The 24,627-nt window shown below is 48.2% G+C and overlaps 4 protein-coding genes, 1 long non-coding RNA gene and 1 other non-coding gene across 19 annotated transcripts; 1 reads left to right on the top strand and 5 right to left on the bottom strand.

Annotated features, from left to right (window-relative positions):
* Window positions 1–301: 301 nt before the first annotated feature.
* On the bottom strand, window positions 302–2,562 carry LOC120684518 (actin-related protein 2/3 complex subunit 5A-like). Its single transcript, XM_039966364.1, has 4 exons — window positions 2,275–2,562; window positions 2,116–2,188; window positions 1,930–2,030; window positions 302–638 (listed from the first exon to the last, which is right to left on the bottom strand). Exons 1-4 carry the CDS (start codon window positions 2,532–2,534, stop codon window positions 503–505), a joined length of 570 nt encoding a protein of 189 aa, XP_039822298.1. The 5' UTR covers window positions 2,535–2,562; the 3' UTR covers window positions 302–502.
* LOC120684517 (EEF1A lysine methyltransferase 4-like) lies at window positions 2,475–11,614 on the bottom strand. 5 transcript variants are annotated; one of them, XM_039966360.1, is made up of 11 exons: window positions 11,454–11,614; window positions 11,239–11,335; window positions 11,010–11,151; window positions 10,800–10,882; window positions 8,334–8,468; window positions 7,869–7,973; window positions 7,543–7,716; window positions 7,205–7,246; window positions 6,996–7,112; window positions 6,572–6,648; window positions 2,475–6,472 (listed from the first exon to the last, which is right to left on the bottom strand). In XM_039966360.1, the coding sequence occupies exons 1-7, from the start codon at window positions 11,519–11,521 to the stop codon at window positions 7,591–7,593; spliced, it is 756 nt and encodes a 251-aa protein (XP_039822294.1). In that variant the 5' UTR covers window positions 11,522–11,614; the 3' UTR covers window positions 2,475–6,472; window positions 6,572–6,648; window positions 6,996–7,112; window positions 7,205–7,246; window positions 7,543–7,590. The 5 variants fall into 5 exon arrangements, with proteins under 5 accessions (XP_039822294.1, XP_039822293.1, XP_039822295.1 ...); XM_039966359.1 differs by having other exon boundaries at window positions 7,205–7,716; XM_039966361.1 differs by lacking the exon at window positions 7,205–7,246.
* Window positions 11,615–11,713: 99 nt separating this feature from the next.
* Window positions 11,714–11,788, bottom strand: TRNAE-UUC. The gene has a single exon. It is a non-coding gene; the product is annotated as a tRNA-Glu (tRNA).
* Window positions 11,789–12,714: 926 nt separating this feature from the next.
* On the bottom strand, window positions 12,715–15,412 carry LOC120686844 (lysM domain receptor-like kinase 4). Its single transcript, XM_039969042.1, has one exon. It carries the CDS (start codon window positions 14,943–14,945, stop codon window positions 12,855–12,857), a length of 2,091 nt encoding a protein of 696 aa, XP_039824976.1. The 5' UTR covers window positions 14,946–15,412; the 3' UTR covers window positions 12,715–12,854.
* Window positions 15,413–17,658: 2,246 nt separating this feature from the next.
* Window positions 17,659–21,138, bottom strand: LOC120686651 (putative F-box/FBD/LRR-repeat protein At5g44950). Of its 7 annotated transcripts, none has more exons than XM_039968861.1 (6): window positions 20,796–21,097; window positions 20,630–20,690; window positions 18,939–19,855; window positions 18,691–18,855; window positions 18,144–18,299; window positions 17,659–18,016 (listed from the first exon to the last, which is right to left on the bottom strand). In XM_039968861.1, the coding sequence occupies exons 3-6, from the start codon at window positions 19,821–19,823 to the stop codon at window positions 17,987–17,989; spliced, it is 1,236 nt and encodes a 411-aa protein (XP_039824795.1). In that variant the 5' UTR covers window positions 19,824–19,855; window positions 20,630–20,690; window positions 20,796–21,097; the 3' UTR covers window positions 17,659–17,986. The 7 variants fall into 7 exon arrangements, with proteins under 7 accessions (XP_039824795.1, XP_039824796.1, XP_039824793.1 ...); XM_039968862.1 differs by having other exon boundaries at window positions 20,630–20,702; window positions 20,800–21,097; XM_039968859.1 differs by having other exon boundaries at window positions 20,800–21,097.
* Window positions 21,139–22,214: 1,076 nt separating this feature from the next.
* LOC120686765 lies at window positions 22,215–23,889 on the top strand. 4 transcript variants are annotated; one of them, XR_005680367.1, is made up of 2 exons: window positions 22,215–22,750; window positions 23,278–23,889. It is a non-coding gene; the product is annotated as an uncharacterized LOC120686765 (long non-coding RNA). The 4 variants fall into 4 exon arrangements; XR_005680365.1 differs by having other exon boundaries at window positions 23,275–23,889; XR_005680368.1 differs by having other exon boundaries at window positions 22,215–22,759.
* Window positions 23,890–24,627: the final 738 nt, after the last annotated feature.

The following is a 24,627-nucleotide window of genomic DNA, read 5'->3' as shown; positions in this document are numbered from 1 at the left end:
ATACCTTCTCCCTTTCTTTTTGTATGTATGGCCATACATTTGGGAAAGAAAGAAGAATAACCATTCTGATCACAAAATGTATTAAGAGGCTGCAAACTGAGGCAGCACATTTAGGCACAAAACAAAGGTTCAATAGTCAGATAATACACATTTACGTTAGTATCAAGAACAAAACCATAAGGTTGAAGCTTAACAATTCGGGCCAAAACGACATGTTTCTTGAATTTTTACTATAGTAAGAAAAAAACCCAACAGTCTAGTACAAGGCTTCTCAAAAAAAAAAACAGTCAAGTACAAGGAGTTCAAAACAACATAATACTACATAAATTCAGATCCAGCCATTCTAGTAAGGTACAACGATGCTCTAACTGAAACTGCCAGATGAGATCTAAATATCTAGCCAACAATTTTCATACAGCTAAGTTGTCTGCTGTGATTTATCGCAGCACAGAGCATGAAGGAAACTTTGTTCTGTCCAACCTCATAGATGAAGCTCACAAGCTCATACAGTGTTTACAGTATCGGCAAGCGACCGCAATATACATCCTAATCCTGTTTTCTCAGTCAGTTTTTCATGAATTTTGAGGCACTGGTCACATGTTGGCCTGTCCCCTGTCGATAATCCTCTATAAAGGTACCTGCAAGAAAATTCATCTTTACATCATCAGCTTTCATACACCGCTTTCTACAAAAATCATAGACAGAAGCGCATGCAAGGAAATATTGATGCCTCACTCCAAAATCTTTCACTGCTCATAGAGCAACTGCTATAGGCTCTGTTTGCCAAAGCTTATTTCTCAGCTTCTCTGCAGAAGAAAGCAGAGGTTGTACCAAACGCCAGGATTTTGCAGTAGCTTATTAGTATGCACTATGCAGATTATGAGATGAACTAGAAAGAAGCAATAAGCAGAAGCTGCTTTGCACCAGCTTTTTAAATAAGCAGTTTATGCAATAAGCACAAGCTGTGCTACCAAAGGAGCCAAGAAACATATGTTGGCAGATGTTTGGAGACACACAAATGAATAATGTGAAGAATTGCAGTGAAATGGTGTATATAAAACTCAATTGGCCATAATTTTTGTCAAAACAATTGTTGCAATTGCAACTTATCAAATGAATAATAGGAAATAGGAGCGGTAATGTGGATAAGCCTAGGTAAATCAGTCACCATATCTCATTACTCATTAGATCAAACATGAAGGTGCAGAAAGCACTATTACAACAGAAGTGATATATCCAAATTCAATGCTTCAGTAAGACTAAGTACACTTAGTACAGTGATTGTTTAACACTTGAAGACAAACTGCCACACTATAAAATTCTATGTCAACTGTAGCACAGATGTGTTAAAAATTGTACACATTCATACACATAAATGTCATTTGCACACTGACTTCAAAGTATAGCTTTGGTCACAAATTTCTACTGTAATATATCTGTAAAAATAAAATTATGGAGAATTTTTCAAGAGGAATCTACACCTAGTTTCATATGGCTGATCCAAAGATATCATTATCTAGAGAGAGCAACAGCCCCCCAAAAAAATTTATATGCTCCAATACAATCATTCTCATCCCCAAAAGGGAAAAGAGTTGAAAGTTAAGTCCCAACCAGGACACATTGACAGATCGAAACGAGCATGGCAGGATCACAATCACAAGCGAAATTCCACACTAGGAAGCTAGCTAAGCTAAGGCGTGGTGTTTTCAATTCAGCAATACTATGTATGACACATTCAGGGAGGAGCAACACAACTAAATGCTACAATGCAGTGATACACATCCTCAATCCAAACTAGGAACAGGCAATTTACACAGTCCAAAGTAAACAACAAAAACACTGCCCTGCTCTGACCAAGAAAGTTGAATCTTGGAAGCAAATTACGAAAGATGTAGGGGAGGAAAAGAGGAATGGAGATGTGTATCTCACTTCATCAGGATGTCGTAGTACTCGGGATCTAGGGAGTTGAACATGCCGTCGACGTCCCTGATCGCCATCATCGCCCGGTGCACCACGATCCAGTTCGCCGACTGCGCCCAACCAACACTGCCCGTCAAGAAACCCAGATCGCATCCACGGCAGAAGCAAGACCAAGCATTTAAATGAAATTCGGACCTTGCATCGCTCGTCGCGGGTCTTGAGGGGCGACCCCTCGAGCGCCGTCTTCAGGGCTTCCACGGGCTTCGACCTGCGCGCGCCGCCGCAGAAAGGATTGGGCCAATCAAGAAGCGGGGGAGGAGGTCGGGAGGAGAAGAGGGGGGAAGGGGGAGTTACTGCTTGAGGAGGGTCTCGATCTTGCGGGACTTCTGCTCGATGCGGGTGATGATGGCCTCAAGATTCTCGTCCGCGTCGGGGTACGCCGCCGAGGAAGCCATACCGCCGGCGACGGGGAGGACGCGCGGGTCGGGTCGGCTCCGTGTCTGTGCTGGGTGCTCTGTTCTTGGTGGTGGTGTGGGTTCGGCTGTGCTGCTTCGTTTTTTTTTTGTTATTGGTGGGTTTGCAAAACACAGTGTCTGAGATTTAATACACGCCATTTTAAATCATGCCACTTATTCAAACGACATGGAGTCAAATTTTGTCAAATTTTACATCTTGGCACTTAAACACTCAAACGAAAATGTGGTGCTATGTTATAGTCAGTAACTCCGAATTATCATCAATCAAGAGCACTATTTGGAAAAAAAAACAAATAAAGGAAAGGTGTATATCAAGCTAACTATCGGAAAGAAAGTTCTGCCATTAATTTGTACTGGGATTCTCATTTTGTGGGTTCCAATCCAATATTAGTCTAACGTCCAAGATAGTGCATAAGAATACCTTTTCCATGAGTAGGAAAAAATAGTAAATTCCCTCAATATGATTGAAATTTATATGAATTCTCTTAACCATTGAAATATTCTTCACTCCCCCTAACTGCCACTGTTTAAATTATTTGTGTTTGCTTCTGTGCCATTGCCGTCAGATTGGTTCCACTGAGTATTTGGCCTCGCGGAGCTCCTGGCGGGCTCACGCGGTTGCAGCGAGCACCAAGCACACGCTTTGCTTGCTTGAAGCACGACCTCTAGACAGTGACGGGAGCCCTTCGGACTTAGCCTCTGAACTATAGTTATAGTTAGAGCATTCAGAACTCCAACAGATGTCACTAACCCACACGAAGATACCAAGTTTTAGTCCGGATCATTCGATCTTAACCCTTGGTTAACCAAAATGCTCATAAGAGCAAACAACACTTTCAGCCTAGATCCAAATAACACCTAACCCACCTATGTAAACTAGCAAAACATCACCCGGCCACCTCACCTGGTGTCAGTGGCAGACCCAGGCTCCATGCTGCCTACTATGTTCTAGTCCGGGTTCTGCTAAACCTTTACACGGTGGTACATTAGACTAAAACTAGGTAAAATATTAAAACTAGCAAGAAGGTAGGTATAGATAAGTTTTCAGGAAAGCTTTTCAGCTTTTCAGCTTGGGGCTTGACTTCTTCTTGGCTCCGCCCCTGCTGTCGGTTTGCTCTGCCATGATCTCTCAAGTACGCAGAGTCATGAGCTGTTTTTCTAGGTTGGGTCATTTTTCCTTGTGATTTTCTATGGTTTCTCCCTCTCCTAAAATTGTTGGATCATTTTCAATCATGACTGAAAACCAAACCAAATGATCAAAGCTGAATAACTCGGTTTCTCTTGTTTTGCACTGCCACTAGTTTGACGGAATTTCAAAAAAAGACTAAGAACTGGTCGGTTCGGTTCAGTCTAACCGAATACCCACCCCTACGTGTAAACAACTAATGATGCATATACCTTTTGAAACAAAAACAAGAGAACTCATGATGCATATACAGTCACAGCAAATGAGATAGATATAAGCTCATCAGAATCCGTTCTGCTGAAAATGTGCCTGCTCTTGCCACACTTTGACGTCCTGCCACCAAGGTTATCCTAACTTCCACTTCCACTAGCCTCTGCATTCACCTGCAACTGAAGGGCGCACTCGAGGCCCGAGATCACATCCTCCATCGACGGACGGTCAATGCCCTGATCAGCAACACATCTCGTAGCTGTTTCAACAAACTTGTTGAGAGATTGTAGATTAATTTCTTCCTTAAGAGCAGGGTCAAAAAACTGATCAAGCTTGCCCTCCCGCTTGTAATGCAACGCCCACTTTAACATGTATTCCCTTGGAAGAACCCGACCTGGTTTTCCAGACAGGACTTCAAACAATAGAGCACCAAAAGCATGGACATCTGATTCCTCAGTTAGTTGACGAGTGGGTGCTAGTGCAAAGCTGAGACTTAACACCCAGTGGTCTGTAGCATTACCAGACAAACCTCGATCAATAATCTTGGCAACCAAATTCTCATCGAGGAGAATATTTGTCGAGTTCAGGCTCCCGAGGATGATGGCATGCTTTGTACCTCTGTGAAGGTAGTGTAGACCACGAGCTGCACCAATGCAAATCTCCAAACGCTGCTTCCAAGTAAGACGCGGCTCCTGTTGGTCCTCGTACAAGTGATGGTGCAGACTTCCACGAGCCATGAAATCGTACACCAGGATCATTTCGTTGTCCTCCTCGCAATAACCAATCAGCGGCGCAATATGACTGGTTGAGCTTTGACCTCATCTCTATCACCGAACGGAAATCATGGCCACCACTGTCATGCCCTTAGTAGCCATGTTCCCGGAACCGTCCCCGGAACCGGAACGTTCCCGGAACGAGGAACAGCGTTTATGAAGAATTTTTACACTAAATTGTTCCCGGAACGTTCCCGTTCCCGTTCCGGAACGAGGAACATGGAACGAGGAACGTGGCCACGTTCCACATTCCCGGCATCTATGGTCATGCCTGTAGCTAGGGCGCATGATAGCAACTCTAGTTGCTCGCCCATCAATCCCACCACAGTAAACTGGAAAAATAATGTCATCTGGATTAACAAGAAGCGACTCATCGAAGTTTCTTGTTGCAACCTTCATCTCTTCAAGTGAAAACCGATGGCAGAGGCCTGAGGGCGAGAACTCGTCACCAGAGCTGGAGGGGTAGGCTTGCTCTTCCTTGCCCAAGGGAACAAATCTACCCGTTGTTGTACTTGATGTGAAGCTTTACCAAGTGTCCGGAGTCGTTCTACCACATCAATCATATCAGGACGTCTGCCCTGTTCCATCATCAGGCATTCACCAGCTAGCTTTGCAACCCCTTCAAGAATCTTCATGTTGTTCTGCCTTGCAATTTCAGCATCAAAAATCTCTCTCACCCCTCTGACCCCATTTGCAAGAGCTTCAGTAAATACATCAACAATGTTGACTTCTCCACCTGATGTTGCTGCTCTTTTCCTAGTGATCAGTTCCACCAGGACAACTCCAAAACTGTAGACATCACTTTTTACGGTGAGACGTCCATCCCGAGCAAACATAGGATCCATGTAACCTATGCTACCGATAAAATGCTGAGTGAACAAGGTTTTATCTGGGTCGTTGACTAGTCTTGATATTCCAAAGTCTGATATTTTTGCTTTGAGCCTTCCATCTAGAAGTATATTAGCAGGCTTGATGTCCCCATGAATGACCTGAGTATACATGTAAGAATGCATGTATGCCAATGCCTCTGCACACTCTGTGGCAATTCTAAGGCGTGTTTCCAAAGAGATGGGAAAGCTGTTGTTGCTGTGAAGAATGCCATTCAGATTTCCATAAGGGATATACTCGGTGACCATCATTAGGGCATTTTCCTCTGCACAATAACCAATGAGCCTGACTACATTTTTGTGATTAACTTCACGATGGACATGAAATTCTTGATCAAAGTTTTCCCTACATTGCAGACTAACCTCTTCACTGCAACCACATTATTTTTGTCCAGGACACCTCTGTAAACTTCTCCAAAGGCGCCCCTCCCAAGAATAGTCCTATAGTTGTTGGTTATTCTTTCTATCTCAAGTTTTGTGAAGCATTTTATGTTATGATTGCTATGTGCTATCCACCTTGATCTGTCATCCCCTTGCATCGGTTCCATCACTTATTTAGTTTCTGGATGACTCCTGTGAAACTAATAAAGCAGTAAATATAACAGTTGCTTTGACTAAGAGGCTGGCTAAGTGTACAACGAGACAGAAAAAACGAGTACCTTGACCTCACTAATAATGCCTTTGTTTCTTTGCACATATTAGTACTTCTGGTAGTTACATGCATGTATACAGCAAGCCCAGACATGGGAAATCTGAACAAACAGTTTTCCCCTCCCTCTTAAATGAATGAATTGGAAATTAATTTTTTGTTATATTTAAGAACAAATGATTGGGTTTGATTGGGGCAAATTGCAAATTACTGTAATAAAACCCAAGCATAAAGGAAGGAACAATGGTTGGTCAACCTCCCTCTCCTCTATCTATTCATGCATGGTAAAGAATCTAAATATTTGACATATACCATGTGGATAAGGAAGCTCTTGTGGATTGGCTGCATCGCAGCACCAGCACCAAAAGAAACTGGAGAAACAAGGCGAGAAGTATTTTGGACCGACAGAACACAAAGCTTTAATCGCAAGCTAATAAACAAAATGAGGACATGTATGGACAAGCACGAACCTGTAGACTGATCATCTGTGGACGCCAAGCATGAATCATCAGCCCTCCTCTCTAGTAGTTGATGCTAGCAAGCCCACCTTGCCATTGATGGACAGACATAAGACGATATGAAGGAAACAGTCAAGGGGAAAACATAAGCATATATGCAATAATGCAAATGGTAGGTAGCTCTCAGGAATGTCAGCAAAGATGACTTCTTTGCTTCATATAGAGCGATGACCGTTTCAACTAACCCAGGAATAGAAGGAAAACACGCTTGCCAACCACTGCCAGCAAGTCAACCGTCCACCAGACACCGCCACTGTTCCCCACAACACCTCTCGACAGAATGGGAGTTTGTTTTGGCTCCACAGTACAAATAAATGGGCATATTCTCAAATCTAGTCTCAATATCTCAACTGACGGATACAGAAAAGAAATTTACCTCGCTCTCGAACTCTTCGTGGACCATATTTATTCTTGGAGCAGCAGGTAGTGAATTTCGATAAATGCTGGACTCCAGGGACTGTTTGCGCATATTTCTTTCAGCTTCTTCTGCATCCTGAAGTTTGATGAACCAAATATGCTGTCAAATTAACGTGCGCCCTTTTCCAAACAAACAAAACTGTATTGACTCAAGTGGTATTGACCCACCGACTGAAACCAAGCCATGCAATTTCCAAGATCCCACCTTAGCTAAAAACAAAAACAAAAACAAAATAGAGCAGGCTCACTCCCAGTAAATAGTACCACTAAATATATGATTTTGTACCTATGAAACTGCCATGGCATAATTGGATTAATGGGGAAAAAGGTCTCGCAGTATATCTTAACTAGTGTTGACACAAGCACGCAATGTACAATCATATTGTACATAGATCCCTAGCACGCCATTGCGCAATAAGGCTCCACTGCTCCAAAAGATTGTACAGACAACATTGTGGGATTACCAACGCGGTACTGGTCCCTCTTTTGATGTGTTAGCTTCATACCTTCATCAAACCTTCAAAGATCAAGGCAGCCGCTTTTTAACATGCCACTCACAACTCATCAACATTTGTGCGGAATATAAAATCTTCGCTCTCGAGCTCTTCACGGACCATATTTATTATTGGAGCAGCAGGTATTATATTTTGGTAATTATTGGACTCCAGTAACCTCTTGCCCTAGAGATCAAAAGGCAAATAGTTAAGAAGATGGCTTTTTGTTATGGGGTGAAGTGATTTCAGTATGATAAAACTTCTAGTATAATTGAACCATAATGTCTACAAGGTAACTGATGAGCTCCAGTGAAATCAAAGGAAAAGTCCAAATTAACCTTCTTAAGTGTGTAGAAGAAATAATGGAAGCCGTCACCAAAGGTACTGTACTCAACAGACCATGTAAACTCGGGAGCTTCAAAAAATCGACGTCGAAAGTGTGGCTGCCATATGAAAAATCTTCACTGAGAACAGAAAGATTACTAGATAAAAGAAAATAATAAGACACAGCTTCAGCCTTCAAGCATGTTCGTCTTTGCAAAATTACATACTCTGAGAGACAATCTTTAACTGTATGGTGTGATAGTTCATACTTTTATGAGAAAAGTAGTTCTTTTCAAAAGGAAATCATATGAAATGCACAGATTTTTATACTGTCAAACAAAGAAATGAAACACCCTCAGACGATATCAGAAATAAGACATGAATGATTGTTGTAAATGGAACTAAATAAATCCGACATGAATGATTGTTGTGAATGAAATTCATGGGAGGTGCATTTGGACAATGAGAATCTCCCTGACCTGTCCAAAGGTAATTGATACAAATATGCCTTCTGGCTTCAAAACCCTGTGCATACATTCAAGCATTTTCATCACATTATTTACTGTTGTAGGTTTGGGGTTCCATGGATCACCACTGTCCACAAACAATACGTCCTGCACAAAAGGATGTTCTTTTATGAGTTAAAGTCTATTTTTGGCCATCCAACTCTTGCCTCGGTTTAGTTTTAGCCATTGAACTCCAAAACCGGGTATCTTCGACCATCTAACTATCAAAACCGTTCACATTTGGCCATCCGACGGTTTTACAGGGCAGTTTCGCTGACGTGGACGCCACGTGGCAGCGGGGCCCACTTGTCAGCCTATTTTCTTCTCTTCTCTCTCATCTCTCTGTCTCTCTCTCTTCGAGCCCCCTGCTCGCGCGCGGCCCCCGCATCCTCAGTGGCGGGCGCCGCCCCGCGCTGGGCTACGCCGCGATGGGCGCGCGCCTGCTCAGCCTGCCGTCGATCATCGCCGGGCCACGCTGCTCTTGCTCGGGAACAGCGCGCCCGACGCGCTCTCCGCGCTCGCGTCCTTCGCTGCCGGGGGCGGCGGAGGGGCCGCCGCCGTCGGGCTCAACGGCGTGCTCGGCGAGGCGATGTTTGTGTCCGCCGCCGTGCTCGGCGTTGTCACCCTCCGCGTCGCCGGCCACGGAGTCGCCGTCGACCGCGCCAGCTTCTTCCATGACGCGGGCTTCCTCCTCCAGGCTCTCGCCGCCGTAGCCGTCGTCCTCGCCCCTTTTTCTCCCCCGGCGAGCAAGGAGCGGTGGAGCAAGCCGACCGCGGTGACCGCGGCCACGCTCGCCCCCAATCTTCCTGTCCATCCTCTGGAACCACCGCGCCACGGGGAACCCGTTCCCTGCCGTCCTCCTCGGCGACGTCGCCGGCATCGCGCTGGGCCTCCTCGCCTTCCTCACCACGGACGCAACAGGGAGACGCCGGTGACGCGGCGGCGCTCACGGGATCCACGCGGCATGGCACGGCACGGCACGGCACGCGGCGTGGGGAGCGAGCGGAGCGGCGGCGCCCGCGCCAGGCCCCGCCAACGTGGCATCCAAGGCGTTCACACTCGGCTCGCCAGCATGACGGCCTCAGACCGTCGCGGCCACCTCCTCCACGAGCTCCGCCGCGCGCACTGGCTAGGGAGAGGGGAGAGAGGAGAGCCGTGCCGGCCCGAGCCGGCCATGGCCGCCATCTCAACCGCGCTCGAGCTCCGCGGCATGGCCTCTGCTCCGCTGCGCCATGGCCTCTGCTCCGCGCGCGCCCCGCCGCCGTCGTCCCGCGCGCGCCGCCGCCCACACGTGCGGAGCTCCGCACCCGCCGCGCGCAGCGAGCAAGGAGGCGTGGCGAGGGATGGAGGGGCCGGAGAAGCCGGCGGAGGCGCGGAGAGGGAGGGAGCAGGGGCGCACCCGCGCCACCGTTGGGGCACCACGCTTGAGCCGCCTCCCCGAGCCGCAGCGCAAGCTCACCCTGCTCCTCCGCGCCGCCTCCGCGCTCCCACTCCGGCGGAGGCACTGAGCATCGGCGGCGGCCGCCGCGGCCGAACCAGGCCTCGCCTTCCCCTTTGCCGGTGACAGCCCGGGAGGAGGAAGACCGGTGCAGGAGGAGGAAAGCCGCCCAGGAGGAAGAAGTCCGGTGCGGGAAGGGCCGCCAGGGAGGGAGGCCAGAGGAAGCCCGCCGCCGGCTTGGGGAGAGAGAGGAGAAGGGAGGAGAGAGACAGAGGGGGGAGGGCGGCCGGCGCAGGGTGAGAGGAGAGGGAGAGGAGAGAAGAGAGAGAGGAGAGAAGAGAGATGAGAGGGGAGGGCTGACAGGTGGGCCCCACCGCCATGTGGCGTCCACGTCACCAAAACCACCATCAAAACCACCCCGATGGCCAAATATGACCGGTTTTGAGAGTTGAATGGCTGCGGATGTCTGATTTTGAAGTTGCATTGTCAAAACCGGACACAGTGGATTGTTGGATGGCCAAAAATGGACTTTACTCTTCTTTTATTAAGTCTAACAGATAACATCAGATAATTACTAGCAATCTAGCACTAGCCATGAGAATGAAAAATCAAGGTATCATGGTGTTAAAGCATGAACAGTCATCATAGCACCAGTATCATGGCGCTAAAAGTAGCTATCTGGTTGTCCTCGGAAATGCAGTACCACTGTACTAAAAGATATTTCCAAAATGCAGTGCTCTGGTTGGCACACTATAGCATAGGCTAAACAATCAAGGTATGCTTCAGATTGAGGTCATGAGATTGCCTTTTCGGCCGATCTATAAATTTTTCTAATTTCAAGCAAAGGTGCTTCTTGGTGAGACTAGGCCACACAGTAGATGCTTAACACGCTAAGACCCTTCAGGTCCTAAACTCAAGTTTATCCACTATAATCAGCCTCCGCGCACTTTTGCAGATTTTAATTCTACACAAGATGGAACGAGATCGTTAACATTGTGTACCATGGTGCCCTTCTCGATCACGAGGTCAAAGCTCTCTGGCTCGAACGGCAGGTCAAGCATGTCGGCCACCACAACATCCACGCCTGCAGGAAGCAAGGACCAAAATCTCAACCCTAATTGCGGCCATTGATAATGTGACCAGCCAGAAAGCGTCAAAGCATTTTTTTTATTTATCCACGAGGAATGGCAGGCTGATATCAGGAGATTCACCTTTGGTGCCCTGCGCCGCGAGGCGGTCGCGCATCCGCTGGACGGCGACGGGGGAGAGGTCGACACAGGTGATGCCGCCGGCGACGCCCTCCCGCAGGAGCTCCTCCCCGAGCCGCGAGCTGCCGCAGCCGACCTCGAGGACCTGCACATGCAGCGAAGGAGCGGAGCTCCTGGTGACTGACACCGCGCGACAGGATTGGGGGGTGATGAGGGGAGGGGGAGGGCGCACCGAGAGGGACGGGGAGAGGAGCGGCGCGAGGAGGTGGCGGAAGTGGGAGAAGTCCTTGAACCACTCGTAGTGCTCCTCCTTCCCGAACCGCTCGTCCCTGCGCGCGGCGGGCAGCCGCCGGGGTCAGATTTGTTGCTCTCTGCTCAGCCTGGCTGAAAAGCAGAGACGTGGGAGGAGGATGAGGAGGAGGGAGTTCCGGGAGGGAGGGAGCGAACCAGTAGGAGGGGTCGAGGTAGCCGGAGGCGGTGGGTGGAGCGACGTCGTCCTCGGCGGCGGCGGCCATCGCTGGCGGAGCACGGGTTCGTCGGCGGCGCCGGAACGGGGAATGCTAGCTGGGGTTTGGGGGAACGGGGGCGAAGCCGGCTGGGTCCGTTGAACCCTACTGTGGAGCGTGAAGGCCGTCCGATCGGAGATGGACGGTTGAGATTGATACATCAGGAACAAAAAGAAAAAGATGGGAATTTGAAAGAAAAATTTCCATTGCCGGGATTTGAACCCGGGTCCGCCTGGGTGAAAGCCAGGTATCCTAACCGGACTAGACGACAATGGATATGTGAGAAGGAGACTCTATAAATTTTAGTTGGTGTCAGTTTCTCTTCTGCCTCAGCTCAATCTTCTTGCAATCTCGTATAGCCAAGAGTGATATTTGTTTATTAATCACGAGTGATGGCATCAGATAAAAACGCTTCATGTTATAGGAATTTGTCCTACACAACTCTACAGTTGTTTTCTTCCACCATCATTTAAACTTTTGTCACATCATGGTATTTACAAATACAAGGTGGAGTTTGTCAACCTGTGCTTCCCATTTTAGATGGAAGTTGAAATAAGAACGGATTCGTGCATCCGTTGATGCAGCAACAAGGATGTTCTTATTCCGTTATGCAAAAATACATTTTGCACATTGATAAGAAAAAAAACTTCGTGGCACACAGGACCTTGCTAGTATTAGCTATTTCACGCTAAATTCTCAATGCAACCATTAAAATGAAGTCCTTAGGCTCCGTTTGGATATTGATATGGAGGTAGAGGAATCCATTGTTTGGATGTAGAGGAATCACACGTACCTAGAGAAGAGTTCTTTAACAGACTATTTTGCCCGTCGATTTGTGGTAGCATACTTTTTTTAGTTATTAGCTAGGCCATAGCTTTTAGTGAATTAAATCTGATGACATAATAACTTCAGAATGGACAAAGTTATTACGTATACAGAATATCATTGATGATCATGTATATATAAGGTCCCGTTTGTTATTTCTTTTAGTGAGATCACAGAAAAATTAATTTTTTTCGCAGCCGTGCGAAAAATATTGAAATAGTTACAGTTTTATGATAGAGAGCTGTATATTTGAAATGGTACCAGACGAATTATTGAAAGTTCGGTGTGAAATAGCAAATGACACTAAAACTTAGTGATGTGCCAGATAACTACAACTATAACCATCTTTTTTTTCCCTCTTCGAGAACAAAACTTACTTGCCAAAATGAAATTTTTTACAGGATTTCACTTTGATTAATTGGTAACTTCACAATTCGCACAATTCCTCTCTTTTTTTCAAGCAAAAGAAACAACAATTCGCCCTATGGTAGGCAGGTATGGCTAGGCTACTGCTGATCTAGTACATTAGGCCTTTCCCGCTCCCGGAGCTCCGGGGCGACTCCGGCGAGTTCCGCCAGCTGATCGCCGAGACCCCCGACAGCTTCAGGAGGCGCCGCGCCACCTCCCCGGAGCTCGGCCGGGCCGCCGCGTCGCGCCGGACGCACCTCTCGATCAGCTTGACCATCATGGCCACGGCGTCCTGCGGGCAACTCCCCGCCGGCAGCGCCGGGTCCACGAGCTCCTCCAGCCTCTGCAGCACGGCGCCGCCGCCGCCGCCGTCGAGCTCCTCGGCCAGCTCCCGCAGCGCGGCGAACGGGTCGCCCACGCCGTCCCCCACCAGCTCCTCGGCGTCCTTCCCCGTGACGAGCTCCAGGAGCACCACGCCGAGCGAGTACACGTCGGCCCTGGGAGACACCACGCCGTGCTCCAGGTACTCCGGCGCGATGTACCCGCACGTCCCCACGATGCGGCTCGTCATCGTGAACGGCGCCTCCTCGGCGCCGGCGCCGGCGCCGGCGGTGGCGCCCGTGATGACCCGCGCGGCGCCGAAGCTCCGGAGCTTGGCGCGCGGCCCGTCGGCGGCGAGCAGCACGCTGCCGCTGCTCACGTCCATGTGCACGCACGGCGGGCGCGCGTACTCGTGCAGGTACCGGAGCCCCTCGGCGACGTCGAGCGCGACCTTCACCCGCTGCGCCCAGGTCAGCGGCGCCGCGCCGACGGCGAGGAGGCGGTCCCGGAGCGCGCCGTGCTCGGCGTACTCGGTGACGAGGTACCACCGGCCGTGGTGGTGGCAGAGGCCGATGAGGCGGATTAGGTTGAGGTGGTTGATCTTGCGCATGATCTCCACCTCCGCCGACACGTTCCGGTCGACCACCTCGACGGCCGCGGCGTCGCCGTTGAACGCTGCGCGGTACACCGACCCGCCGACGCGGCGGTCCGGGCTGAAGTCGTCGGTCGCCGCCCTGAGCTCCGCGTAGGTGTACACCTTCAGCGAGGACTTGATGTCCGTCACGGAGAGGCTCGAGAACGCCTCGCTCGTGGAAAGGGAGAAGTCGCCGCCGCCGGTGAAGCCCGACGACGTCGTGTTCGTGTCGTTGCCTTTGCCTTTGCCTTTGCCGTCCTTCTTGGCCAGCTCGCCGGCGGCCAGAGCGGCGCCGGCTCGCCTCCTCCTCGCCTTCACGGCAAGCACAGCTCCGGCAGAGGCAATCGCAGCGACGGCAGCCACCGCCACAGCGACGCCGATGTAAACCCCGGCATGGCCGCCGCTCTTCTTGTCCGGAAGAGGCGCGAGCACCGGCGGCGGCGGCGGGGGCGTCGGCGGCGTCTGGATTCGCGACACGTTAGGCTGGGCGCTGACGGGGACGAGCAGGGTGGTGTACGGGAATATGGTGTACGGCGGCTGGAGCCGGTTGGCATCCTTGATGGTCTCGACATCGACGCCGAACCGCGCGGCCACGGCGCTGACGTCGTCGAGCTCGGCGACGAGGTAGCTGACCAGGAACCTCGCCCCGGTGGCGGCCTGCGCGGCGCTCGGGCACGCGCACCGGAGCGGCACGGGGAGCGTCTGGCTCGCGTTGAGCGTCTCCGGCGCGGCGCCGCGCAGGCCCTGCGCCTGGAGCGCCTGGCACGACGACAGGCCCTGGAAGGTGTTGTTGGCGATGATGAGCAGCGTGTCGCCGGGCCTGACGACGTAGGTGGCGTTCCGCTGGTAGAACCGGCCCTCCGGCGTGGCCGTGCACGCGCAGGTCGCCGGGACGAGCACCCGGGTGCCCTCCGCGAGCGGTGCCGCCGCCGCGGCCCCGTTGGCCGCGGCGAGGCCAGCGGCGTCGGCGCCGAGCAGCGCCGCGACGGAGGCGAGGGTGCTGTACGGGGGCCGGGCGTTGAAGGTGAGGAAGGCCGGGCAGGACGGCGCGCTGCCGGCGCCGCAGAAGTAGCCGAGCAGGCCGGAGGCGTTGTGCTGGTTGGGGCAGTCGGCGATCGCCGAGCCGTAGGGCTGCTGCGCCCGGACCCGTAGCCGCGGCGGCGCGAGCCCGCCGGAGGCGAGGAAGAGGAGCACGAGGAACAAGGAGGGGGAGGAGGAGGCTGTCAGAGCACGGGAGGTGGCCATTGCTAGCTGATGCAGCCTTGCCTTGCTTGGAGCTTGGCTTCTGACGAAGCTGCTATATCAGGGGCAGGTCACGGGGGTCAAAGTCAGAGTCAAACTCGGGCTTGGGTAGGGTGTTATACTTGGCTTCTGTTCTGACTGTGCAGATGGTGGCTACACTAGAATGAATCTGATGAAGTTTTCAAATTTCATCTTTGCAGCACAAAAATTTTCTGAAGATATGGTATGATATGACTCGGCAACCGGAGATGCGGAGAACAGAGAGGAAAAGGTCAACCTCTCGAAACAGGGAAGATTTTCTCCTTCTCGCCTAACTCGAAGAGATTGAATTGAAAAGCTTTGAGTTCAAAATTTCTCTGAATTCCATGGAAAACCAAGGGGCGCTGTATCACGTTTAGACAATGGCAGAGACGGAACAGAAGGATGGTCAACTGGAGCACTCACTGCGAGTTGTGAAAGGGGGAGGCAACAGGAGCTGCGTTGAAAAGTCAACGTGTTCAGTGCTGTGCTTGTCAAGGCCATCATCTGCTTTGGCTATTTTGTACAGGAGATCTTTTCCGAGCATTGTTTATTGGATATAGCACCTGAATCCGTCCAATGCATATAGACCATGCATGTCGATTGTTGACTTCGGCCGTGTTTACATAAATTTTAAAATAGAATCTTACTATTTTGGAATACTAAATAAAATCTATTTTCAAAACTTTTTGCACGTATGGATTATAAATCACGAGATGCATCTAATGAACCTAATTAATTCATAATTTGCGGATAATTACTGTAGCATCACTGTTGTAAATCATGAATTAAGTAGACTTATTAGATTCGTCTCACGATTTACAATCCATCCGTGCAAAAGGTTTTACAAATAAATTTTATTTAGTACTCCACACATGTGTCCAAACATTCGATGTGATATTTTTATGTGTAAATTTTATGAAATTAAACACAGCCTTCATGCCAATTGCTGCCAAGTTGGGATGTTGACTTCAAGCAGTGATGGATATTCGAGCGTGGTAACCATCTAAGATGGGAACAGGATGCTTCAGATGCAGTAAGGTCACTGATGTATGGCCCTGGCCCCATACGTCAGTGACCACGCACTACTGCAGAGGAGTCTTAGATGCCTCTACAAAAATCTGCAGGGTATGGATGACTAGCTCTAGTACACAGTACAAGTACAACCAAGCAAGTGGAGAGGAGGGCTCGCCGAGGAGAGGAAGAAGAAGGAATGGGCGAGGCCACTGGCATCAGGGAAGGGTAGGAGCAGGAGCAGCGGCAGCGCGTGGGAGCAGCGTGCATGGGTTTTGGTAGCCTGTGATTGATGGGGACTGGGCAGCAGCAAGATGGTGGTTAGCTGGAGTACTTTCTTACTGGTCAACACGGTATGTTGAAAAAGTCGTCGACTCAGTGCTGTACTTGTCAAGGCCATCATCCGCTTTGGGTTATCTTATTGAGGCAGCAGATCTCTACAGGATCATTATTGTAACATTGTTCATTGAACCTGTCCAACTTCCTTATTAAAAAAAACTATCCAGTCTACCATGCATGTCATGTATTATGGTTTACTATGCATATAGATATACAACGCTGAAGTCATCAAAATGCTTGCCTTCGATTGGTATTTACTTCATATATCTTTTATTTATGTGGTACAATTATAAAAAATGAATATAAATCAGTGTTGTTCTTGTCAAAGCAGACAAAGCTGATCTGTTTGCTCATTTTCTATTTACATGCGAGATGAATTTAACGAGACTAATTAATCCATAAGTAGTAGATGGTTACTGTAGCATCACTGTTACAAATCATAAATTAAATAGGCTTATTAGATTTGTCTCGTGATTTACAACCCAAAAAAATTTATAAGTAGATTTTATTTAATACTCTATGCATATGTCTAAACATTCGATGTAATATTTTTTTGGTGTAAATTTTATGAATCTAAACACGGTCCTAGCCCACAAACCAAATCACCCTCTACCCGTAAGAGCTAGGCTCGGTAAACAAGCCCGGGAGCTACAGCTACGTCGGCGTGCCTTGCACAGTTCACGGTCCTTTTTTTTGACACGCAGTTCTTTTTTTTTCTTGGTCTTGGACGAAGCTCTACATGACGCGTAGGTCAAACTGGGGCCTAGTTATCAAGGTGTTTCGACTACGTGGCAGCAGCTGGTGATGATTTGATTTGACAGTGGAACACTTTTGCGTGGAAAGATTCAGCGGCGAGCGCTGCACTGCAAGTATATGGCTTGGCACCCGGAGGAAAAGACAACGGCTCAGAGCTGCATGAAATGTAGGGGGTTGGCTGTGTGCGGTTCAAGAGTCAAGACCTTTTTTCAATACCAAAAAAAAGAAGACATTTTGGAACGTGCAGATGGAGATCGATATTGGCAGGTCAGGAATTCAGTGCTGTTCTTGTCAAAGCAGACAAAGCTGATCTTGCTTGCTCATTTTCTATTTATTAGTACCTGTAGTACCGCTGCTGAATCTGACCAATGAGGTGGATTTTTCGACCAAGGGGAAGTCGCCTGTGTTTCCTTTACTCAAAAAGTTTTGGCCAAAATTCACTCGAAAAGGAACTTGGCCAAAACTAGCCAAGCAGCAGCATATAGCGGAGATAATTCACAGCGACCCCAGTTGCCTGCAAGCGTGGCTACTATCCCTTCAGGCTTCCTCCGCTGATGGGATTAACCATTGCAGATAGGCAGGCAAAACGAGAGAACACGGACACCATGACTGAATGAACCACCAAAGCACCGGATACAAGCTCATGATTTTCACGGCCATCATAGCTCCAATGCGCCACTAAGTCATGGCGCCATGAATTGGCAGACAGACAACTACAAGACGATTCCCGAAATAACGGTGAAGTCCAGTTTTGGGCCAAAAAAGGTCATCAGAAAGATAAAAGCAGCAAACAAATACGCTAAGTCGCTAAAGGAGACATTAGTTGCGCACAGGCAGTCGCACTAGCTAAGTCATAGGAACTGTCATCAGGAGGAGAAATAACAAGTCTTCCAGGTGTCAGAAGCTCTAATCCATGGTCACACGACCCAGTCACCAAATCCAGATCCCTGCAACAACATAGCGATGTTTGTCAATCACCTGCAGCAACAAACATAATACCTGGTTCGATCTTAAGAGCCCAAGGTATAATTTCAAGATTCTGTATGCCTGCATGGTGAGTTTTAAGAGACATACCATCCTAAACTGGAAGGGGTTTGACTTTAATGCTAGGGAGAGAGCTAATATGGGTTGACAAGGCGAGTATGATGATCGCGGCTCTTTTTTTATCCCTCTGCAGGTGGCAGTAGATCCTGATTTTTCTAAGCTTTCAACAGCCAAACGTTGCTGCTGCTTCCTTGCACATAGGATATATTTCAGCATAAGCATTTGCAAGCCTCGCACAGTCATCAGCTCCACTCTGATAGGTTACAGAAATATTATGGGTAAAGTCCATTTTTAGCCATCTAACTCTTGCCTCGGTTTGGTTTTGGTCATCGAACTCCAAAACCGGGTATCTTCGACCACTCAACTATCAAAACCATTCACATTTGAACAGCCGGATGACCAACTGTGAACGGTTTTGATAGTTGAGTGGTCGAAGATAGCCAGTTTCAGAGTTCGATGGCCAAAACCAAACCGAGGCAAGAGTTGGATGGTCAAAAATGGACTTTATCCAAATATTATTGAACTCAAATTCATAAGCAAAACCATCATGGTGGAGGGAGGGGGTGGTATATCTTACTGTGTCAAGTTGCAGGATAAGTTTTTCTATGTTTGGAGAGCGCCGAAGTAAGTATATTAGTGGATAGCACCCACCACTTAGAAACCACTCGCCAAGATGCTGTCGTTTCAGTTTACTGAATGTTGCACACCTTGGAAGATCACGCCCCAATACCTTTGGCACCACCTAGAAACAAGTCATGAAAAGTTTCAGAGGATACACAAAGACAATAAATTGGAGCAATCATAAATTTAAAGTAGGTGGCATACATCTTCATAGACAGATGGAGATACCAACGTCAAGCTGGTGGCATTTGAAAGAGCACTGAGAATACTGCACTGAACCTGAGAGTGTCCAAAAGAGAGTGAGAAAAGGAAAATTGAGGCTGTTTTCACAGATGACACATCCATGAGGTGAATAATTCTTCTCGGAATCTCCTCTAGGCTCAGGGAGACTAGGTTTGGCATATCTATCACAAGATACTGAAACTCTATAGGGAAATCTTTATCAGTTTGTGTGATGGTAATGGCCAAACTCTTCAATGTGGTTGACGAAAACATGGTGACATGGATGGCACAACTCATCAAGTCTAGGTCGTCTAACACCGGGCAACAGGAAGAGAGATTCTGGACAAACCAGTCATCTATAAAACAATGGGAAAGGCCTAAAATTTTCAAGTACACCGAGGTGAAAGGAAAGGGATAACTCTCCATAGAAAGGGGCTTGGGGCCGGAATGCTTCAGTATGCCTAGAGCCCAGGCCTTGCTATTAAGGGCATGGTGAATCCATGGCTGGATGTCAGAATAGTCAAGGGAATCATCAGAATTGTCGCAGACAGTAGAAATCCAAAATGCATCCAGTGGCACCAGCATCGGCAACGAGCTTCGGTACTGGAGCGCATTGTTGACAAACTTTCTGTAAGTTCTGATGCTGCTGAACTTGGCCGCGTCGAAATTGAGCCACATCAAAGATGCCCAGAGATTCTTCCACCTCCGTGAAAGCAGGCTTGTCTGCACTGCCTCCTGCAGGGTTAGGAAGTACATGACATGAAGCAGAAGTTCATCTGGTAGGGCGCTGATTCTGTCAGGGCCACTCTTCTGGCAGTTAGAGCTACGCATCCTTATTCCTGGAAGAGCTTGCTTCATCAGGGGCATTCAATCAAGCAGCTGCTGCACACGGATATTGTCTGCAGAATAAAGGAACCAACAAAAGAGAAGCAATGTAAGCAAAAGTACTACTTACATGAGCAATATCCAGTCATGAATGCATTATTTGCAAGCAAAAAACAAACGAGTTTGAAACATAAAGAAAATATACAATCTAGGGTACAATGTTTTGAGGGGAACAGAAAATACTGGTTACTTTACATCCACCAGCATATACTGGGCAATAAACATGCTGTTACACCCTTTACATCATTCCACTAGGGTTTTAATCCAGGGTGGCACTAACATGGGCCGGTTTTAGAATGAGATGGCAACCCAACCAGCATAATATTCAAATAATTATTTTTTGTGGTACCAAATGTTAACATCTAAGTCCAATCTTCTTTCTCTCTTCTTAAGTCCTCTTTAATTTCTTCTCAGCTGGTAGTGTAGCACAGTAGTACCAGCACCAATGGCTGCTAACCCGCTCCTCCCAACTCCAAATGTGATTGGTTTGTTAAACAACTTTATTTTAGACCTTACAGTTTTTTTATACAACATTGCTTCATGTGATGGCAGTGCACTTGGGAGGTCATATCCTCTATGCATCCCACGTGCATCGTTTTAAACCGTCAATGCCGCCGAATTAAGAAACTCAGCTAATAGTAATTAATAAACAACGCAACCACAGAGATCCCTAGTCATATAAACTAATGCACAGAGCAGTACACAATGGACAGTCCAGTATAAATGTATAATGTGCCGTAGCATGCCAGCAATCAACACTAAGAAATGGGAATGGCAGACCGGATTACCAGGCACGCTTTCTAGTCCAACGATGTGCCCCCTCGGAATCTTCTCAGTTGCTCCTCTAACCTGCAGGCGACACTACACCCATCAGAATGTAGCCCAACGGGCCAACAAAACAGATCCTAATCTATTCGAGGAAGCAGCAAAGAGAACAAGTGGGGAGGAGCATACCGACCTAGGCGGGCTAGGGTTTGGAAATGCCGGAGAAATAGGGGTATTTGAGCTGGGATTCGGCCATTCTGCGCGGCCCGATTGAAGATCCAGCAATGGGGGCCGTGGGAGCAGGCAGGAGTAGGCTACGCTCGCTCTGGCTGCTGGCGGCTAGATCTGTTGGGGAGGAGGCGTCTCCACGCGCGGTCCTGGCCGGTGGCGGCGCGTAGAGCAGGGTCGCGCGATCCCTGGCTGCGGGGCCGCGGGCGGGGTCCGGCGCCGGCGCCGGCGGGGAGGCGCTTGGGGAGTGGTGCGGGCGAGGAGGCGGCGGCGGTTCAGCGTCTGCAGTGGATGTGCTGCTGCTGTGCTGGGAACGTTGAGATGGTCTGAAAGCGTAGAAGTCAGCATGACTCAGCAAGCGCGCCTAACGGTAAAACCAAAGACGTGCGAATTAGCGAGTTGATCTCATAGAGTGGTAGTTGAACGCTATTTGGGCTTGTTCCCTAAACATAGGAGTATACGTGTGTTCATATCCTTTTAGATTTATTTAAGAAATAAATGATGCTATTTTACAGTGACGGACGACAGAAATTTCATCATCTCAAGTTCTATCAGCCCCTAGAAAAAAAAAACACTAGCTACCAAGTCATCAAATTTAGATCCCAACAACCTGTAATGATGTTTGTTAAATTCCTTGATACAAAGCATAGCTAATCCAATCGTAATAAACACCAAAGTGTCGTGTAAAATTTCTAAGAACCACTGTCATGGCGACAATGTAGCAGTCCCCCGCTGCAACCTAGATCAACAAAGATTTCCATATTTTGTAGTTAAAATGTGATGTGTGGTAAAAAAAAATGCATAGATTTTGCCTGCTTCGAACCTAGGCTAGAGGTTGGTACAAATTGAGGCTGCCGGTCGATCATCCACGCGTTCCTGCGCTCACGTGTGACGATGCACAACAGGAAAGCAGCTGAGAATGCTGCAGACACCGTACGCCGGCGCCGCCAGGGTCTTGGCCATTCGGTCATTCTAGGTTCATGTGCTCTATCCGATCTTGATGATCATGAGGAAAGAACATTGTATGTGTTCAACCGCAGAGGCAAATAGAGAGAACAAGGAAACCATAATCCAATAGTCGAAAACTGGTCAAAACGCAGAATTTTTCCCAACCATCGATCATAAGCTCAAACATCATCAATCAGACTGACAGCCAACAAGATCATTTTCAGCCTCACAAGCACCAGCCTGGTAATTAATTAAAACTAGTCACAGCTGGACAAGAATCAAGCTGCAAGACAGATACGAACCATTTTACCACACGCTGAATTACTAGTTTCCTTCGAAAAACAGAATTACAAACATAGTTTCCCTTGGAACACAGCATTACAGCTTCAGGCAAGTGGTGCTAGTTCTGCCATGCTAGATGAGGGAAGAAAATGGGGTGCGCCCAGGGCGCACGCCAGCTCGCGTGCGCCCCCTCCCGTGATGCCGTTCCGCTAGGATCCGACGGATGGCGCGCGGGGCTCGGCTCGTTTCCTCACGCAGCGTGGCTCGGCTCAGCGGCAGCGCCCGGCTCTGTTTTCTTCGCTCTCTTTTTTTTTCGGAGCTCTGGAGAATGGAGATGCGCCGCAGATCCATCGCCGGAGCCGCCGCAGATCCATCGCCGGAGCCGCCGCAGTTCCCATCACCAGAGCCGCCGCGTCCCCTGCTCCCGGCGGTGCCACCGCTCCCGCGCGCCCGAGCCGGCTCCTCCCCGTCGCCCGTCACATCGGCCTCCCCGTCGACCACGCTGACTCCGCCCGGCGGCCCAGCGCCGCGTCGGCCGCGGCTGCTTCCCTCCGCCACTGCTGCCCCGCCCGCAGCCGGGCGTGGCCGCTGCTGCCTCCCCGTCCAGCTGCCATCCCTATCCGCCATCTGTTTGCTGCCTTTGTTTGCCGAATTGGCGCCTTCCATTGATGTGGTTCCAAGTTCAGGTAATCAAGGTACAATTTTCGATTAAGGATTTACAGACAACTAGGTGTTAGGATTTCCACTATTTGAACTTAGTATTCGACAACAGCTATGAACTCTTGCTTATGTCTCATGTCATGGTTTTTACTAGATAACATAATATATGAGTAGTCTTTACTTTTGCAGCTAGATAGAGAATGTCAATGCTGGAATGTCCCATCTTATTGTGTATGCAGTAGTGGTTGTGTCTAAATTTTGTCAGAGCTAAGAAAGGTCCACATAGTTTAACTTTTTGGTGATGCACTAATGCAGTAATGTTCCAAGGAATAAATATCAGCTATAATTAGTACTGTATATAAAGAGTACCCGAAGTCCCAAACAAGATAATATTTGCAACATAAAGATTTATAATTGCAGGTTATAAATCCACAAGTTCAGTTATCAACTGAGTATAAAAGAACTCAGTTGATAAGCTGAGGCATGTAGTTTGTGACTGAATGCTAAAATCGACAATAAAGATCTGACGTCTCTTGTGTCTATTTGGCAGCAGTTACCTCCAGCTGGGAAGCGGGAGGCATGAGGCACCCAACGCATTGGCCAAGATGGTGGTGACACCATGAAGTCCGTCCGTCGGCAAGGAAGAGAGAAGAATGTAACTGGCCGACATGACATGAACTAGGGACGCGGCAGCGATGAAGCCTCTTGTGCCAGTCTATATGATATTGGTGAAGATTTATTTTTCTTGTGCCTCTGTTTGCTACCTCTATTTGCTGAATTGGCCAGGTCCATTGATGTGGTTCCAAGTTTAGGTAACAATGGTACAAATTCCGATTAACAACTCAGTAGCCAGTAAATTCCGAAGTGGTTTCATACATACTGATACTCTTCTTTATGCAATTATGCAGGATCACAGATTTTTGGCATAGGCAGCATGTCCTTGTCGCCTGTGTCTTGGTTGCTGGTCACAATCTGATGTTCAATTGTTCAACTTATGACTGCAAATTGTGTCTTAGTTGTTAGTTAAATTTTACATGATTGATCACTTCAGACATGATGAGGCAGGCTAACAGTCTGATGTATATAGTGTAGGTCTCAAATTGTACAATGTATGGATGTACTACAAAAGAGATTATTCTGAAATAAATATGGTTGTTCTTGAACATGTGATTTTCTCTCATTTGCTGAAAAATAAATAACTATTGACTGGGATCCTTGTTTGCCCATATAATCGAGAACAAAAAAGAAATGTGAAGGAGCTTACACTGGCTGCTGAACTTGTGAGCAAGCTATGGAATGCTGAGATAAAGGCAAAGTTCACACAACATGGCTGTCGTTCAGTTTATATACAGTGACAGGTTTATGTTTTGGCTGATTCATTTTATGATAAAAGAACAGTGCGAGGGATATGAATAATATGGTTCACTCAAATGACAGGTTCCTTAACATAAGAAGAGAACAGTTATACTTTCAACAGATTCAAACTTTTTGAAACTGATACAATTCTATAATACCATTCATGGGGACAAAAGAACATGCTTATTTCCTAAGGTCCCTTAATAGCAAAAGAGCACAGTTACATAGATTCATCGCTTATCTGGACTAGCAAGATAATGGTTGTGCTCTAGTTCGACCTTTTGCACTGTCCAAATCCCTTCTCTGCTGATACTAAACTGAACATGAGCATCACAACCCCTCCTTGTAATATCCTTTTGTGATGACTCATTTTCTCGATGTCCTTCGCTACTGCATACTAGATGTTTCTGATATAAACTACCATCTTGGCGGCGCTTTGTCTTGCTCTTTCTAATACTGAACCCAACCTGTCTGGCATAAGTATTGTACATCTCATAAGCCTTTTCCTCGGATTCAAAAGTCATTCCAACTATAGGTGTCATCAAAT

This window comes from Panicum virgatum, chromosome 8N (assembly GCF_016808335.1).
Source record: "Panicum virgatum strain AP13 chromosome 8N, P.virgatum_v5, whole genome shotgun sequence".
Classification (NCBI taxonomy): Eukaryota; Viridiplantae; Streptophyta; class Magnoliopsida; order Poales; family Poaceae; genus Panicum; species Panicum virgatum.
Note: the sequence above shows the minus strand (reverse complement) of the source record. Positions and strands in the feature narration are given on the sequence as shown.

Excerpts from the sequence above, each read along its gene's own strand:
- LOC120684518 (XM_039966364.1), bottom strand. The coding sequence starts at position 2,534 with ATGGCGTGTATTAAATCTCAGACACTGTGTTTTGCAAACCCACCAATA. Across the intron at positions 2,031-2,115 it reads CCCGCGACGAGCGATGCAAG|TCGGCGAACTGGATCGTGGT; the intron begins GTCCGAATTTCA and ends GGTTGGGCGCAG. Across the intron at positions 639-1,929 it reads TACTACGACATCCTGATGAA|GTACCTTTATAGAGGATTAT; the intron begins GTGAGATACACA and ends ATTTTCTTGCAG.
- LOC120686844 (XM_039969042.1), bottom strand. The coding sequence starts at position 14,945 with ATGGCCACCTCCCGTGCTCTGACAGCCTCCTCCTCCCCCTCCTTGTTC.
- LOC120684517 (XM_039966359.1), bottom strand. The coding sequence starts at position 11,521 with ATGGCCGCCGCCGCCGAGGACGACGTCGCTCCACCCACCGCCTCCGGC. Across the intron at positions 11,152-11,238 it reads TCCTCTCCCCGTCCCTCTCG|GTCCTCGAGGTCGGCTGCGG; the intron begins GTGCGCCCTCCC and ends CTGCATGTGCAG. Across the intron at positions 10,883-11,009 it reads CGCGGCGCAGGGCACCAAAG|GCGTGGATGTTGTGGTGGCC; the intron begins GTGAATCTCCTG and ends TGCTTCCTGCAG.
- LOC120686651 (XM_039968861.1), bottom strand. The coding sequence starts at position 19,823 with ATGCCCCTGATGAAGCAAGCTCTTCCAGGAATAAGGATGCGTAGCTCT. Across the intron at positions 18,300-18,690 it reads TTATCCTGCAACTTGACACA|CAGCAGCAACGTTTGGCTGT; the intron begins GTAAGATATACC and ends TGTGCAAGGAAG. Across the intron at positions 18,017-18,143 it reads ACCCCTTCCAGTTTAGGATG|GGATCTGGATTTGGTGACTG; the intron begins GTATGTCTCTTA and ends ATGTTGTTGCAG.